The 18,898-nt window shown below is 37.5% G+C and overlaps 1 protein-coding gene across 5 annotated transcripts in view; it reads right to left on the bottom strand.

The window, feature by feature from the left end:
- The window catches only part of RBM33 (RNA binding motif protein 33), a 102,673-nt gene that overhangs the window by 43,729 nt on the left and 40,046 nt on the right, over positions 1-18,898 (bottom strand). For all 5 annotated transcript variants that reach the window (XR_007627860.1, XM_050307658.1, XM_050307666.1 and 2 more), the window contains exons 10-11: positions 17,287-17,345; positions 335-494 (exon numbers count right to left, since the gene is read on the bottom strand). Coding sequence is in view for 4 of the 5 variants with exons in the window: in XM_050307658.1 (XP_050163615.1) it covers positions 335-494; positions 17,287-17,345 (219 nt within the window). In the remaining variant the exon portion in view is untranslated. The remainder of the gene's footprint in view (positions 1-334; positions 495-17,286; positions 17,346-18,898) is intronic.

Genomic DNA, 18,898 nt, shown 5'->3' on the forward strand with positions numbered 1-18,898 from the left:
CTGATGGAAACCTAAGTGTGTGGAGAGTACTCATTAACTGAGATATAACAAAGTGCACCATTTTTAATGCAATCATCACTTAGATTTTTTTTTTTCCTGTATAAATATCCAGAGTCATGGCAGTTACAGATGAGAACATACATCAAAAAAAGTAAAAAGATACCAGACAACCAGAATGTTTGGCATGTACCAGTCTGGCTACATCAATCAGGACCTTCCAGCCTTCAGGTTCCTTTAAACTCTTCATGGTGTGGGATACAAACTCCCACTGCAGAGTGACTTTACAAAAAGTGGATTTTGGGATTTTGTCTGTTAATAGGAATAAAATGCTTACCTGCTATGAAGAAAGGATCTCTATCCTGAGGAGGTGGAGGAGGGAGTGGTGGTGGTGGTGGCGGTGGCCCTCTCCACTGGTCCTGGATTGGCAGCCTTGGTGCTTGGGAGAAATTGGTAGGAACTGGTCCAGGAGTATGCTGCTGGAAGTCTGGAGGGCCCTATTTAATAAGGCAGAATCAAAATTAAGACTACCATCCAGAAATTTATGTACTGTCTGCTATAACTTTTTTCTCTTAAAAATACAATTGCTTTATGAATTATCTCCTATCACCTGTACAAATTGGCAGCCCTTACCGAGTCATTCCTTCACAATGGAAGATATATTAAACCTGAGTACAGTATCTTGAAATGAATTCACAATGTTTTAATAATCACTAGCACCACAGGAATACCATTTCTTCTCAAGCTTATTGAAATCCATGCAATTATTGACCTTCTTTCCCATTAATCCAAAAAAATCTGAATGTCTACTTTAGAAGACATTCCTGACATTTATCTTCTTAAAACACACCATTCTTCGTCATCAATTTAGTGCAATGTAAGCTACAGAAAGTGAAGCAGCTTTAGTTATAAAAAAAAAGAGGGGAGGAGGGGAGAAGGGCAATTTATGGCATTCAGAAAATTAAAGAAATCATCTTTCTAAAGGAAGTAAGAGTGTAGCATTTCTGTCTATTGACAGCTTAGTATCTGAAGCATTACAAGAAAGAGTACAAGATTCTCTTTCCTCTAGTAAAGTAGAGGGTTTTTTCTCCCCCCCCCTCCCCCTGCTTTTTATGTAAAGTGAACCTTTGCATATTGCAGGAAGAAGGATGTTAATCCAAAAGCAGAAGTTTGAAGAAGACACATTTGAGTAATCCACACTATCATTTTTTACTTTTGTATCAAACACATTGGCAACCCCTGATATACAGAATAAACTTTGCTTCATTCTTAAGCATTTCCTTACGATGTAAGTAAATCAGTAAGTCTTGAAAATATTTCAATCTTGTTTTCCTCTTTATAAGGTTTCTGGAATCAGTGGTGGTTATCTGTTCTGTCTACATGTGGTGCTCACCTTGAAGCTTAAAACTTGCCATTGCTGGAGACTTTTCAAAACAGATTTCAGACCAAAACCTCCCTGACTGACCCTGTTGCTGATGACGGTCATACTTCAGTCTAACAACTATTGCTGTGGCTTATCATTTATCTATTGAGCTGCCCTCACCTAGAGTTATGTGCAGTCTTCCTCTATCCTATTTGTACTGCACAAACACTGACATTTTAGGAAAAGAATCTCTCACACAAAAATAGGTATTTGCCCTGGAAACTGAAGTCTGTTCACTAAGCAGCACGAGACAAAGCTGCTTCACACCCTTCTACCAGCACAATACAACTGGGATTGGCCAGGCCCAAGTATGTAGATGGGAGGCACTGAGGATCAGAGCTGTTATTAAATCCGTGGCTTTCCTGAAACCACCTAAATGAGGTTATGTGAGATACTAAGACCTCTTATTTGGAAGCAAGACTGTAACTACTTATTTTATGCCATTATACAGCCATCAACTGTAAATACTTTATCATTCCTAAAGATTAAAGGGCCTATATCCCCTTGCCAGTGCTTCTACTCAGCCAGTGTCCTATGGGTATTTCATTTAGTGGAAAGACATTATATTACACTCAAGCATGACAGTCCTCATAACATACACACTGCTTGTAGGAGGAGCTGCTACACTTCTGCAAGTGAACAGTTACAACACACAATATTCTTGCCATCTTGGAACTGACTAACGCCTTTGAACTTCACAGGCTGTCTGCAAACAGCAGCAATTAGAGGAAGATAGAGCTATATGGGATGAAAAAAGTGACTTTTATTCGTCCCATAAAAATCTGTTCAGGGTTAGCTGAACAAGGGTGTTCAACTGCATTGCCCTTCCCCTGTGCTGAGTAGGACAGCACTGGCTGCCTGCCAAAAGAGCAACTGAACAGAAACCTTGAGGATCCTGACCCTTTGCTCCCAAAAACACACCTCCAGCACCACCACACATAGGAGCTGCCAGAGGTACTTTCAAACTAAGGTTAAATGCATTCCCTCATCTCAGAAGCCTATTTCTCAAAGTACTGCTCTTACAGCCCTACCCCATGTTGCACATCCTCGAGGGAGGCACCCAGCAAACCAACTGGTATTCAGCTATTTAGTTTATCACTGGATAATGCATAAGGTCATTGCAACAGTGGCATGGGAGAACCCAGTTCATCAGATGGTTTTTCTCTTGAATCTTATTTGCAGCGTGCAGCCACACGCACGTGTCACACCCAGGGAGAGAAACTTGACACACAACCTGTTTCTTCCTATTTTCAGGGTGCTTCACTTGGAAGTTCTTAAGATTCTTCATATTTTTCCCCAGACATAATACATGCCTACATATACCTTAGTCATTTCTAAAGTAGCCAGTGAAAAACAAATTATGTGGAAACCTACTGAAACCTGGGCTAATAAATCCTAAGTATCACGTATCTGCAATCTGAGCTGAAGCACTGGCAGCAGCAATGATCTGGTTGGGCTTGGTTCCAAGCACCAAATGGCACTGCAGTGATCACAGTCTCCTCTACCTGTTTGTTCCAAACTCAATGTGTTCTGCCCTGGTCGAATCTCTTCCCTCACTGTCAAACTTCAGTTTTAGTGCAAGGCTCAAAGGTAACAGGCTTAGGCTACAAAACAAGCAGGGATCTCAGCTTCTATGACCACGTTTGTAACCTGCTCTCAAGCATCTTTGCCAATATTAATTCTTGGCTCAGTATGTCATTTTGTTCTCCTGATCCTGCTTGTTCTTCAGATACATTCTCTCATCCCTATCATGTCTTTCACTCCGCCTGCTGGCTCCTAATCCCAGCATGGACTCCCAGATTCCAGATTCCAAGCTGGTCTTGTGCTGTGGCACCTGGTCAGGAGCTCCTATTTGCCCCACCCAGACCCTGACTTCCTTCCTGTATTCTCACTCCAGGCCATTTCCCCCATTTTTCCTAGCAGGGAAACAGAAGCCAGTGAGAGTATAGGTTGAAAAAGATCCTCTACTTGTATTTTAAACAAACAATTCTTTGTACCACCTTTCCCTCTCCTGCCAACCTTGTTATTAAAACCAGATCTACCAAGGCCTGCCAAGGCAGCCCCGAATTGCAAATGCATGGAAAGTCCTGTTGAATTTCACACAGCTCTTACAAACTGAAACATCCTCAGTGCAGCCAAACTCAATTTTCTTCCTTGAAAACTGAGCAATAATAAAACGTTTCTAAATTAACTCACTTGGACATAACAATATTTTTCCACAGTTTCAATCTTGGAATGAAAGTATTTGGAAAATTTCAACCAAAAGGATTCAAAATGAGGCCAACAACTAGCACAGGATCTAGATTTAGGCCACAGAGGCCTGTTAGTATTAAGAAACTTTGTATTTCTCATCATAAGGAAACTTTAAACCCTATGAAATAAGATTTAGGTAAGTTTTAGAACTGAGTAATAGGAGAGTATTTTAGGACTAAGAAAGCTCAGCTTTTTAAAAAGTGATGCTATATTTACAAAAGTTACACAAACCAGAAGCCAGCAGGATATTTTACTGTTAAAATACAAGCAATGGTAGTTTCAGGTTCCCTGTGATCTTCAGTATCAAAGGTGTCCATTCAGCTTAAGAAACAAACATTTACTGTCCTCTAAATACTTTCAGCAATCTTAAAACAAAGTAACAGGTTTTTTGTTATCCAAAAGGTGGTATCAAAAAATCCCAACAAATGCTCACTAAGATACACTGAGATTTTTTTTTTCTCTCTAGTTTTTATTAGTTGTGTATCTCATACAAGTACATCCCACAACATAAGTTTGGGCCAAAATAACTCCAAAACACTCCAACAAAGAGCAAGAAGGAAATATCTGAAGCTTGGAACTCTTCCTGTTTGCCTCTCTTTTTTCCATCCCCAGCAGTTAAGAATTCTGGGGAGTTTTTTCCCACTTTTTTTTAAGTATGATTAGTAAGTCCCTCACTGTCGGGATCCGTTAGTGCCAAAACCACGACCCTTCCCTTTCAGGGCACTTAGTTTACACGCAGGGTTGGGGTTTTTGAAACCCACAGGTTCCAAAAATGGCAGAACTATGTTAAGTATGGCTGACATAGATCACACCACAGGAAAGCTGGGAAGATACACAGACACTGAGTATTGCTAACAAATACCTACTTATTTGATCCCTGAGTAGTTTCTAACTTTATGTATATGACATTTCGAAGAACTACTAAAATATGACTGATCACATTTCTTGGCTGACAACCAAAGGCCAATCATGCAAAATTAATTGCAAAGACATTTGTTATTTGCTGAAAAACGAATTACCAATATTTGCTTCTTAAAAAAAAAAAAAAAGAAAAAAAGAAATTAGTTTGATTCTCTTCCTTGTTACAGCCACGAAAAAGACTAACCTCCACTTTTTTCTCCAAACAAGCTTTGCTTCTACTATACCTAAAGAGTGAAATAAAATTCTGCCCTAAATGACAGTAACACGGGTAGGTAGAAGGTTGCATTTTCAGATTTTTCCATTGCTGAGATTTTTCTCCTGAAAAAGCTTCCAGGATAATTCCAACAGGAATTCAATTGTGTGATTGATTCATTTCACACACTCCATGTGAAACTAAAACTCTAACGTTCAGCTAGAGCTACTGCTTCCAGACACAGAAGAACTTTTAAGAAAATATGTGAACTATGATGAGTATTTTTCCAAGTTATGTTTGTCTGTTTTTCTTAAATGCCAATAGTTTTTTTCAATTTAACAGAAATACAATAATATTACAATTTCAACTTTTACTTATACCAAATTCAAACTCTCCTAAAACCAGTACAAAGTAATGTAACAGTTCTCCATTACTTAAAGCTTTTGAGGGTGTACTTGGTTTTTTTGGCAGTTTTGTTTTGGTATTTTTGCTTAACAGTAGTTAAACTACAATTTTAGGAGTGGATTATTTTGCCATTAGTGTTAAACTCTACATTCAGCAAGAATTTGTTGCTAATAACCCCCAAGCGCCCTCTGGTATTTGGTAGAAAAGACCACGCAAAGCTACTTAACTTCAAAAATTAATGAAGAGCAGGTGCAAAAGCCAGGTTTCATAATGGTCTATTTTTGATAAAATAAGCATACTGTAACACAGTTGCATAATAAATCTTTATATGCACAGTAGTTACTCCCATTTTTCATGGTTTTGCAATCCGGACAGTTTCAGATTACACCCAACTATTCAGTACACACATCAGCTAAGACTCCTTACAAAAAATCATTTTAACTATTACTTCACCATCATTAAATCTTTTAGCAAACTTCCCTACTTGGTAAATCTCACAGTGGTCAAAATACCTATTTTCAAGTTAACAGGTTTCAACCTAACAAAAGAAAACTGCAAATTCATGTGATCTGCCAAGGCTACAGGGTTCTACATTTCAGTCCAATATTGGGGCCCACTCTGACACTGGGAATATTTATGTGCCTTTCCAGTGAGATCCCACAAGGTTGGTTCACATTCATACAGAAATGGTTGCAACGGCTGAGCTGCCAACTGTCCATATGAGAAAGACCCAGCAGAGCACATATGGTAACTTTCTGGGGGAGTCTCCTACCCTTCTCATCATCACTGGATAATACACTGGATAATTATTAAGAGTGATTATTTAGCATCATTATCATATTGATTACTTAGAAATGTGTCAAAGTGCAAGGAAAGGCTCCTAAAACAGGAGTTTTTAGCTAGATTTAAAGCTAGTTGCTTTAAACCAAGAAAAGGAAACAGCAGACGTTTCTGTTGGTACATCTGAAGCAGATGTACCCCAACCTACACGTGCCCCTTCCCAAAATGCCACCAGCACAGCAGCAGTTCTGAACCAGCTCTGGCAGACACCAATGGCAACGAGCAGTTCAAAGACCCGAGAGAGAAACTGCCGTTTTGGAAAGCTCTGGAACAGCCTCTCAGCAGGGCTCTGTGGGTTGCAAAGGGACAGTCTGACCATTCCTTCTTTTCTTCTCTGAAAACCAAAACGTGTGAATGCGTAAACACCAAAAGCAAGGTACTGATCATCAAGATTTTTCTTAAACTACCAAAGAAAGTAATTTTAGGTCTGTCCATTTTTCTGTTTTAAAGGAGTGCTCTGAACTGCATAATTTACTTTATCCTCATGCAATTTTACTTTAAAATTTTTAATAAAGGTGGTATGTAAGAATATAAGAACTGAGGTCTACAAGGAAATTATATTGGAAATAAGAGTTCTGTGTGGATTTCCAAAGAGACCACGATCACAGACATTTTAGAAATACTTCAGAGGAGAAGGTAACAGCACACTGAAGTGCTACTGACAGTTATTTTGTCCTAAATCTTTCATTTTGTAAAGTTTACCCTTAAAAAGAAAAAAAGTGTACCCACTCTTCTTCCCACATACCCCATAATTTACAGCACCTCAGACAGACATTTTTATACAATTCTGAATGACTGTATGCTGTACAATTTACTCTTTTACTAATTTCCATTATTCAATATAGCTAAGGCACTACTTACACCTTATCAATCACTTCTGGAAAAAAAAAAGAAAAAGGCAATGCAAACTTGTGTCTACAATTCATTAGAGTTGCGAATAGCTCATTGAACATGACTTTCACACACTCAGGCAATCCCACCTTCTGAAAGAACACGAGATAAGGTTACTTTAATCCTTTCAAAGAACTGCACTATTTTGCCTTCCTTTTATCCCTTTAAATATCCTTCCTAGTTAAGAAATTAACATTTTCTCTCATACAATTCTTACACAAATTGTACTTTTACTTTTCTGCATCTCTTGTTAATTACATGATGTTATCTCCAATAATCTATTCATGAAGCACAGATAACTTTGGTTACCAATAAAAGAGAAAACTTAGCATAAATTGCTTAGCACAAAGTTAATCTTATAAAGCAAGGAATAAAGAGGATCTAACAGCTATTATATGACTTATCAGCTTCTCTAAAAGGGTCACTACTTTTTTCATGAGACTAATTAAATACCTTAACAATGTCATTGAAACTTCATGAATCTTTCAATAAAATACACCCTGCCTCTACAACATGTTTTCATTTATTAATCTCACTTAAAATGCAAAGAGCCAGGAGAACTCCATTGACAGTTAAGCAGGGCCACTCAGTTAATTCTTCTTATATGGTTTAAATGCAAAGAATAATGACCACTATAACCTATGACAATTAAAACTATAGCCATCTGTCACAAGATGTTAATCCTCTTATTTCAGCAGCTACTAGACTTTTTGAAAAGCTTTCCTAAAATGCCTACCTTCTGGTGCAAGGAACTGACTGTTTATTCTCTTGTGTAGGAAACCCTGCTCATATATCTTGGATATGGTTCAAAAATTTTCAAGTAGAAATATATGTCTATATATTCCACAAAGCATGGGTCCTCATGTTTAAGTTTCACAGTATTTTCATTTACTGTGCACAACATACAGAAAGGGAATCACTCAAAAATTTTTATTATAAAATTTATTCTGATATTTCTTCAAATACAGTTAAATGACTCAGTAGAGTTCCTCCGATGTCTATGACAATCATGTAAGTTCATCAAGGGGAAAAGAAACCTAGCAAGCCCCATGGTTCTCCCAATGAATTTTGTATAATATCACTGGATATAAAAATTCATCCCTTAAATTCATGCCAAACAGGAACAAAAATTAAAGTTCATAGTGGCCATGAAAGGTAAGACAACAATTGCACGTTACCAATATCTGAGTCTTTTTAACGCTTCTGGAATATATTTCCTGAAGGGAAAATGCATGGAGACAGCCAAGTGCTGGTTCAAGCTTGTGAACTGCACAGACCCTAGCATTACAGGAGATTTGAGTCTGAGAGAGTGGATTGACACTTCCAGCTGAGCTGAAATTAATTTTTAATATTAAAATGTGCCACCCAACTTGGACAAGCTTCTCTTTGATACTACACAACTCTAGTCAAGAAAGAGTGTTGGGAGGTTCAGGCACAAGTCTGGGTTATCTGTAAGAGAAATCACCAACGCCTCATTTTCACTGTTTTAGCAATCATGGAAAACCAGTGCAAGCAGGGAGAGAAAGGCATGGAACCCTTTTCATGGTATTAAGGCCAACTCGTGATCACATAGCTAAAATAAGGAACATAAACAATACAGAGAAGTATGGTACTCCCACCATACTACAATAACAGTTCAGGAGACTACAGCTAAAAATTAGAACCTTTGTATATTAAAAGCACTCCTTGTCAACAAGTTTCAGGGACATAATTCATGTTGCAAATGGAGACAAAAGTGCTCCCAACTTCACTGTGTTTCTAAGAAAACCAACAATGCAGAAGGGCCCATAAGCAACCAGTTCTCCATAGGAGAAATTCTGCCCCACGGACAGGATTCCTGAACCTCCACCTGCTCTATCAAGGTACTTTTGTTAGAAGGATCTGCAGGATAAATGTTCCCATTCAAGAACAATTCTCAGAAAACAGTCCACAATGAAATACAGACATAGAAAAGGTATTGTTAACTAAATCCCAACTCTAGATTTGAATTCTTAACAGTGCCTATGGGCAGAAAAACCAGACTCCCATTCATCTATTTTGTACAGATGAAGGAAGAGTGTCTCCAGCAAGCAGAGACAGGCCATAACCAGAAACAATGTGAGACAAGCTGTTGCTGCCTGCACTACATGAAGGAAGAGTAAACCCAAACCTCTCAGATCACAAACCAAAGTAATTTCATAAACAGTCCATTCTTAAACTAATTCACATCTGGAAGATTCAGTTCCACGTTAGTTTGCAATCCTCTTCAGGAGTGGGGTATAGAAAATTGTGTGATCATTTTTGTTTGGTGCCCTCTAACTTTCTAACATTAAGTACAATACAAATAGAAATTGTAGTCAGAGTGTAAGGGACACTAGTGCCATTCAGAATGATGAACTCTCCCTTGAAAGAAGAGAATTTCATAATCATTTTATTTAAAGACAATAAAATCCTTCTGTGTTTTTTTGTTGGTAGTTTTTTTGTTTTGGGTTTTTGTTGTTTGGGGTTTGTTTGGTTTTTTGTTTTTTGTTTTTTTTTTCTGAAAGCTAACAGTTTTAGAGATGTGTAAAAAATTAGGGACACAAAACCTTTGGGTCTCATCTACTCTCAGAACTTATGAGATAACATTTAGCAAAATTCATATCTTTCCATTGAACTTAGAGACTTCCCCAGGGAAATATTATCACAGCGTTTATTGACCTTGTGTATCTCGGTGACCTGCAAGTCACTGACAATTACAAACAACTCTGCAGTTACAACTAAACTGGATAATGAATATTAAATTCAAGATTTCCACACAACACTCCAAGCTTCAAGGTGTAGTTATAATTAATTTTAAAACAATTGAGAACCTTAATGTGACTTGGGGATGATGTTTCTCCTTTCAACAGAAGATGCTCAGGTTGCTACAAAAAAAGTCAAGAAGCAGCCAGCTTTATAGAATTAGAATTGCTGCTAAACTGGACTTTCAACTGTATTAGCAAAGGACATTTCAGACCTGATTATTTAGTAGCCAAATTACCTGATACAGAATTTTTAGTTCTGTAAGGAAATCTCATTTTTGAGGTGTTCTACACATCTCTGACCTTACAAACACACCGATGTGAGAACTTTAAATACTCAGAGCTCTCCATGTGCTTGCAGATACAACACTTTTTCCTCTTTTTGGAAAAAATCCTACGGTCAAAACCCACAACATTCCTCTAAATTAGCTTATTTTATTGTAAACAGTAGTGACTTACTGTTTTATAATGAATTAAGCTTTTTTCCTTTCACATCCTAAAGAACTGGTAAGAAATGAAGGTGCAGAAGGTGAACAAATACCAGTTTATAGATTTATTTTTTTTGTATTCTGATGATACAAATGTACTATATTATCTTTTAAAAAGGCATTTTCTCAGCTCAGTGAAACAGCCAAAGATGACAATACCATCATCTAGGGCTCTCTAATAATATAGTAGATATATTTCAGTTCTCTGTTCAGTGTTTAAGCACTAGATTACTCTTAGTGCATTGTACTCAAAAGGCAATTGTATATTTTAATTGGATTTCTTTACAAGCCTTGATTTCTTCAAAGTACCTCTTTAACAGTGCCTAATTAATGGCCAAACAGCATATGCATAATATCTTTTCCTCTTTGCCTTGACAAAAATTTGTGCTTTGCTTACAATGCTTTAAAAACTTCAAATTTCATTCATAAAAATATACCAAAAACCAGTGTACAATTTATATCGATATAAATAAAAACTTTTTCACTCTTGAGCACTGGCACAGGTTGCCCAGAGAGTCTGTGGAGTCTCCATCCTTGGAGATACTCAAAAGCCATCCTGACACGGTCCTGGCTAAGTGGCTCTAGGTGGCCCTGCTTGAGCAGGGGGCTGGACCAGGTGACTTCCAGAAGTCCTGATCAACCTCAGCCACTCTGTGATTCTATGTGTATTTAGCAGGTACTAAAGCTGAGCTTGAAGAAAAACCAGCATCATTAACAGAGGGGGGGGTGGGGGGGATAAATCTACAACTCTGTTTTGAACTTGGCAGTGCTAAATAGCAATGTAAAGGTAAATGACAATAACTATAAAATATAAAGGGCACAAGTCTTCTGCTTGATTTTAATATCTACAGAGCATGTGCACACTGAAGCTACATGACAAGTTAAACAGTTACTGCATTTAGAAACCATCTATTTCTCTCTTATTTAATAGCTGTTACCATCATGTTTAGCTGCTGCTGCTCCTCCTGCAGATGGGAATTCATTGATATGATTAAATTTGATGGTATGATAATGTATGGTAATCGTGATTAATCAGAAGCCCACTAGCAAATGGAGGATGTTGGGTATTATGTCACCTGCATTTTAAACTGCATTCCCTCTATGCCAGCCTGACAATACTTGACAGCTGGAGGGATCTCAAGCTGCATCTGCTTGCTACTACTTATAGATCTGATAAGAGAAAGTGCCCATCATTCCTTCACTATCTTAAGTGCTGTAATTATAGGGCTTTGCAGTCAAGTTGTGAAAACAGTACCTGTTAAAAACGAAAGCTTTCTGCTGGCTGCTGAACAAGCTCTGTCTCACATCTGCAAGGGCTATAATCTGAAAGAAATGTAATTTGATGCAGCAGTCTCATTCAAACATGATTTGCATGAAATGCTGTATAAAGCAGTATCCAAGAAATGTCAATCAACGCCACCTGATACCATGTATCCTGTTACATGAAAACAAAATGCTTTCTACACTACCTGTGATCTGCCACTGCTACACAGCGAGAGAGTGAAAATTTCATTTACTGTTACTCATTATAGTGAAGCCATAGCTAAAGTAGAATAATTGTGAGGAAGCAGGAGAATCATTTCCACAAGTAGCTCTTTATTTCCATTACCAGTTTGTCTCCTACATGTGTACTGTTGCAAATGTATGAGTTACTTAGTATCAGTCTAAAATGACTCGCTGTGCTCAGCTGCAGGACTGTTTATAATTTGTCCTTACTGTGAGTATTGCAGAATATGAGCTACCACCTTAAAAGTAGTTACCAAAAGCACCTTACTCACATGTAGCAACTCATGGTTGAATTTGAAATGACCAGAAAAAAAAATTTACTCCCTATTTGCATTTCCCACAACAAACAGCAAACGCTACTGGAAAGAGTTTTGTTCTCAAAAGCACCGAAAATTTCTGCCTCTGTATCCTGCAAGAAGTGGCACAGCCACAGTTCCAGATCCACTGTAATCCCATTAAACCAACCCAAGTTTGCTAAAATGGTGGTGCTGGCTGATCCATGTCAGCCCAAGGACCTCCTGGGAAAAACAAGTAAACTGTTTTCATGTGTACCTTTTAGAATTAATTTGTGTAATAGTAATAGATTCCTTTTTCAGAAGAAATATTTCAAACAAGTGGCCATGAAGGACAGCAACATCTGTTTTGAGCAATGACTGGTCACTTGTTTTTAAAAACCTCTAACAGATTAAATCATGAAGTATTTAAAAACAGTGTCTGAATCACAAACAACACTCAAAAGCTCAGAATTCAAAATAGTTTCCAGAAATGGTGAAAAAAAATTAATCAAAACTAATCAAGTGCCTTTCACAGCATCTGTTTAAGACACCACCCGATGTCCTGGAGATCAAGTAGAAGTATTTCATTGAAAATATAAAAAAGGTTTACTAAGGCTTTTTAAGGGGGGAAAAAAATCATGCATTCTTTGAGATTAAGGATTATTTTAAAAAGGAGTTCTAAGTTGCAAAACCAATTCATATCAAAACCCCCTGGGAACCAAAAAGACATGTGATGTAAGATATTCACAAGGGCTTGAGGACAAGTCACTCTAACAAAGTCTTAAAAATACCAAATAAAACATAATTTATGCAATACAATTCAACGTTTTCAGACTTGAATCCAACATGTGAAAGATCCACACCCAGTGCACTAAGGCGTCCTATTATAAACGAAAAGCTCTGTGCATTAAAAAATATTCAAATCAGTCACCTAGACACTCATCTCACTACACTCATCATGTCAATTCATCTTGTGCTTTGTGCCACTTCAGACCATTCCTGACTCCAGCTCTGAAATTCAAGTTGACCAAAGTTAATAAAATGTGTCTGTGGGATGGACACCTGCCCGGCTCACACCAGACCCAGAGTGACAGGTTAAGGACAGTGCCTAAATCAGAATATATTCCAACTTCCTGGAAGTTTTCCTGGCAAAAGACATAGAGCTGCATTAACAGGTTCTGCTCTCTCTGCTGCAGTTTCAGAGGAGGCTCCAGGTCACAGAGAGAGGGGAAACGGCCTCAGACATGAGGAATTCCTCTTTACTGCCTTCAACAGAGTGAAGCAGGTTATCCCCAACTTTCTCCTCTCTCCAAATTCCTCAGTCCAGCCCCAGCTTTGGTAGGTAAGGATACCTCACAATTTCTGGCTGAAAAATGTTGACAATGCTCCTCTGCCACATTCTATCCTAAAGTGGGCATGACAACACTTCTTCCACTTTTGTATTCCTTTAAAAACTTGCACATATGTGCCACATAATATTACTGTGTTAATTAAGTTAAATAAATGATGTTTGAAGCCAAAAGCCTCTATAGACTTTTCTTCAGGCAAACACTGAAGTATTTCAGACCCAGAATATGCTGGTGGACCCACATTAAGTGATGAAAAGATCTGGACCATCAGCATAGCCCTTAGTTCCATAATCTATGATGATCTGGCCTCTGTAATAATCAGTCAGCAGCATCCTTCATACAAAGCATTTAGAAAGACCTCTTCCATTTTCTACTTAATTTCTTCTTCTCTTGTTCTACCCCATTTTTTTCACAGAACACAGAAATGGAAAGGGAAAATAGCCCACACAATAAACACTGGATAGAGAACAAGAACCACAGTGGTCCCTCTTGTGTGACAAAAAACCCACAGGCTCCATTATCTGCACTGGAGCATCCATGAGAATTAATAAATTGGTCAGACAACATATGAAAAGTTCAGAAGACCCATACAACTAGTCTGTGAATGAAGTCTTCTGTCACCTTACTCTAAATAGATAATTTCCCAAAGCAGACTGTTATTTGTGAAATACCAACTGTGATGCTGAGAACTCAGGAAAAGGCATTTTAACCACCTGAAAGCAAAGGCAGATGACAAGAGCAAGACCTTCAGGAAGACTCTGCCAAAAGTCTGTTTAATCCGTTCTTTAAAGAGTTTAAAGAAAAAAAGGCAGTTGGCACTTGCACAGTTCAGGTTAATTCCAAGTATGCTTGAAGACTGGATTACTATCAACTACAGCCACCTGAGGAGTACTGTGCAATTCAGACAAGCAGAATTCACATTTAAGTCCCAGTTACCACAGGTCCACCACATTTCTCAGCTGTGACACACCTCTGATCCACCATTTATTCAGTCCTCATCAGCAGAATATAGCTTTGAAATATCATTCACACTAAGTCACCCTAAATGCTTATAGAGTAAGACAACGTCACTGCTTTTTTCAAGATCAGTGTAAATGCTAAAATAACTCCAAGCAGGGAACACAGATTAGTTTCTCTGCATCCTTTCTAGCAGTTCCTCTCTAAACATTTGATGAGTTAAGTTGCAAGAAAGGCATAATTGAACAATAAGCTCTGCACTGAAATATTAAAATTGAGATTCAAGGTTAAGGGAATTTAATCAGTCCCCACTCTAAGCAGGTTCAATCTTGATCAACACTACCCTGATGTAGTACTACATTATTTCCCATAATTTAGAACTCGCACCATATGTTATAACATGCTCATTACAACTTTGTTCAACCCTTCAATTACATCCTTCTGCAGAGGGTTGTAAGAATTAACCATTACATGGTTACAAGTCATTTCATCAGCCCTAAATTAGTAACACCTGGTTTCCAATAGATTTATGACTGGCAATTGATTAGCTCTGATTGAAGCTCTTGCCATGTTTGGAGCACACACAGGCTCTCTGTGCTGAGAGGCTTCTCTCCTAGATAAGAAAGGAACTCAGAGGCAAATTTTTCCTTCAGTTATGGCACTATCCACTCCTGGTCTTTTCCCTGGAAGAACTTCATTACTTTCCATGTTTCTACCTCTGCCACATCCAATCAAAAGAAACCATCCAGTTTAAATTTAAAGGGGAAAGCAGACTGCAAATATTTAATTGTAACCACACAGTTTTTAGAAACAAAGCAACCAGAAAAATCACTTGTCTATTATCCTTTGATTATGCAATCCTAAAAACAAGAGCAAATTCAAGTCATTACATATCCAGAGATTCTTTATACAGTGAAGAAAAGGATGAATGAACTACAGTCTGGAACAAGTCTTTGATCTTTTTCAAATGGCTTGTCAAAGTTGTCTAACCATTGCTCTATTGCTATAAGTCAACATTTATACATAAACAAGTGAATTCTAATGGCAAAAAGGCGTCTGACGTGTAACAGAGCAAGAAAGGTAGCTCTGCAAGATAAAACGTTAGTCAGAAAGTAAATTTGACTTCAGCTCAAGAGCTAACATACTACATTTAATAAAACAAACATGAGATATGTACACAGTGACACTTAATTCCTAATCCTAATATGACTGATAACCTATGCAAAATTTATAAAGGACTTCATAAGGGAAGTCCATTTTATACCCACTTTGTAACTCAGTGAGTCATGGAAAGATGAAGTAACTTTCTCAGGGTCATACAGCATGTTACCAGCTGAAGCAGAAAAAACCCAAACCAGTCAGGGCAACCAAATGACACTGCTGGATCCTCTCAGTTAAGACAGCCCTCCCTCCCCCTCATGAAAAATTAATTACACTGATTTTTTTCTGGTGCACTGCTTATGTAAATAAAAAGGTAGTAAGCAGTGAAGTTTTTCCTGTAGGCCAAAGGAGCAAGAGTCCTTCCAAAAAACATTCCTTTTATTTTATTTCCTTCTAAAAACTATTGCACACAGATTACCTAGGTTTGCTGTACTTCTCAACTTATGAAACCAAAAGTGAACAGAATTAAAATCTAATTTCACAGTCAATTAAAAAAAAATTAATTTCCAATTTTTCTACAGTGGTGTAGACACACTTCAAAGATACCAGTTATGATGCCTGTACAGATACTCCTTATCCTCCAATTGCTTTTTGCATCCCAAATTGTGTTTATTGGAAAATGAAAGAAAAACAAATGCAAGACACTTGTTTCCATAAAAAACAATTAAAACTGCTTTTAAAATGTAAATAAGGTCTCTACATAATACTAAAGGCTGTTGACGAAAATTTCCCTGAAAACCGCAATACTTTTAATAGAAAAATAGCTCCAAAAATATTATATTGAAGATAAAATATAACAGGAATTGACTTAATGAAACTGTGGTTTTACTGTTTAACCTTTTATGACTTCACAGAAGAAAAAATGGCAATTTAAAAACTCCGTTTCTGTACAAAATATGGACATCACAATTCCTCAGCTACATGTCCTGCATGAAAAATATTCTGCAACAAAACCAAGCAGGTTTGCAAACAGGCAATCAAAAGTCACAGCAGGTTTCTGAAATCTGCTTCTTTCAAACACATCTGATCTCTGTGCCAGCAATTTACTGTGTGATACTACACAGATGTTCAGACATCTACTCTCCTCCTTCAACACTGCACTCATCAGAGGATAATTTTTGTGTGTTTTATATTTTTGTGTGTTTTATATATTTGGAAAGCAGAGTACATAGGTCTTCATTTGAAAATATTTAAGGCAATACTGCAAGCTAGGTTTTCTTTTGCTTACTTTGATACTTTTCAAACCATTTCAACTAGAAATTTAGAATAACAGAACTGAAATGATGAGAAAAATTCCAGAAGCATGCACTCCTTCAATTCACAGAGCTAAAAAAAAAATATGAAGTTGAAGCAGCTAAGTGCCTTGTTTGTTTTCCAAGTTAGAAATGTAGCAAGGTCATGCAATGCCAGTTCCATTTTTTATTTAAAAAGTGAGGGCATTGAAATGCCTGAAGTAATGATAAAAATGATTGCTGAGTTTTACAATAAATATATATTACTGCTTTTTAAGCTTAGGGATTATTTCAAATAGCCTTTTATTATATCAAATAAAATAAGGATTCTATTCATACAGAAAGAGTCAAGTAATAAAATGAAGCCCATATTCCTTAAGACAAGATGCATTCATGCCTCTCCCACTGGAGAGACTGGTTCAACAATTTTACAGTTAAACAGAATTAATTCTACTCTCAAAAATCCATTGACCTTAAGCTTTTAACAAACATTTTCAACTGCAGAGTGTATTGTCAATATTTACAAATCCTTAAAATTATATTTCACTAGAACAGCTTTTATTTGCTATATTAATATTTCCTTGCAAATGTATGCTTATCCATATCAGAGAAGAAGAAACAGCTGCTACTCACAGGAAATCTCTGGGGTCCTACAGCAGGTCTTGGTTGGGCGGGAACTGGCAGCAAGGGCACTGAAACAAGAAGCACCTTTTAACACCATTTGTTTTACCTAACAGTTGTTGTTATTTCCAAAAGCAGTTGCAATATGATTAAAATCTGCTACTTTTACCCTCATGTGTCACAGCTCCTACAATTAACTTCAAGCAGCCGTTCCCTCCCCTGCAACATGCAACAAGGTAATTAGGATTCTCCTAGTTAATTTACATAATTTAGTTCTGCATTTTCCGGAATTAAATTGCTCCTTGTTGCAGGAAGAAAAACTAGAATAGTTATTCAGCCAAAAGACATCTCTTAGACAAAGCTGACAGAGAACTCCATGTTTCAAATAGAAGGATATATGATTAATTTGCCTTCTCTACTTCATGCCACTCAACATTTCCTAAGTATCTCCCAATCTCACTACCAAGCTACCACAACAAGAATGGACATGAGAGACACTAACTGGTATAAATCACTGCTCCTGAGGGTTAATATGAGGCAGGCAGCTGCAATTAACAGCACACAAAAACTATTTAGTCTGGCCTTGCCACCACAGCGCTTGTATGGAACTGATCACAAAACTGGAGATCTCAGATGAAAGACTGTTAATGCATAAAGAGAAGAATTAGGAGACCTTCTCCCGAAAAATAACTCCCAAACCAGTATTTCAGGGGGATTAGCATAGATGACTTGACCATACAACTACACTTCAACACACTAGTCAAAAAAATATTTCCCAAAACATTCACTTGATGTTATGGCACAACACACAAAGAACTACAGCTGAATCACCTTGGGGACTGATCTGTATTTGAATCCCCACTACAGAGTGTAATGACAGACTTCCCATTTTCCAGTGCACTTCTTATTTCCTCTCTGAGTTGTTTAAGTGGTTAAAAATATCAATGTTCCCATGTTAAACAAAAGGCCTAGAAAAGTTAAATAAAGTACTTCAAGCAGCACTGAATCTGTTTGGCCATTTACTAAAAACTTTCAATACAGTTGTTCTTTCTTCAGTTTGTTTTTAGCACTTCTGAAAGTGATAGGAAAACGTTTTCCACATTTAAACATTGACTTGTAGACAGCTACTGTGTTACACTAGAAAGATGGCAAGAAATGCAGCTAATTTGAGGAAGAAGTTGGGTGCATTTCTCAACACAGGAGTTTGCTAAGATGCCTCAAAAGTCCCTTTTTCCTTGGGAATTGAGGCACAAGAACCAATGCATTAGAGGTTGTTTTTAGTTCATGTTCATGTCTGGCTTCCATCCACTTTTGCTAAGTACTTGTGGTTTGCTGGTTCAGAGAGTGATGGAGTAAACTAATTGCAGCCATCTTTCAGCAAGGGAGGACTGTGTGCAAGCTTTATATCACATTACACGAGAAAATGAGTTGAACGGTCTCATCTTGACTTCTAATGAACATCTGTCGATATGAAACAGCCATGGCCACCTGGAAAAAACTGACAGGTTGCACCTGACAGACACAATCCTAAAATAGTTCAGGTATTATGGGTCAGGGAGGCACTGAGAAAAACAGCATACAGTGGGAAATGTCAACTGAACAGAGCACTCGAGTCCATTTCAGT

This window comes from Myiozetetes cayanensis, unplaced genomic scaffold, assembly GCF_022539395.1.
Source record: "Myiozetetes cayanensis isolate MyiCay16 unplaced genomic scaffold, myiCay2020 scf1, whole genome shotgun sequence".
In the NCBI taxonomy this organism is placed as follows: domain Eukaryota; kingdom Metazoa; phylum Chordata; class Aves; order Passeriformes; family Tyrannidae; genus Myiozetetes; species Myiozetetes cayanensis.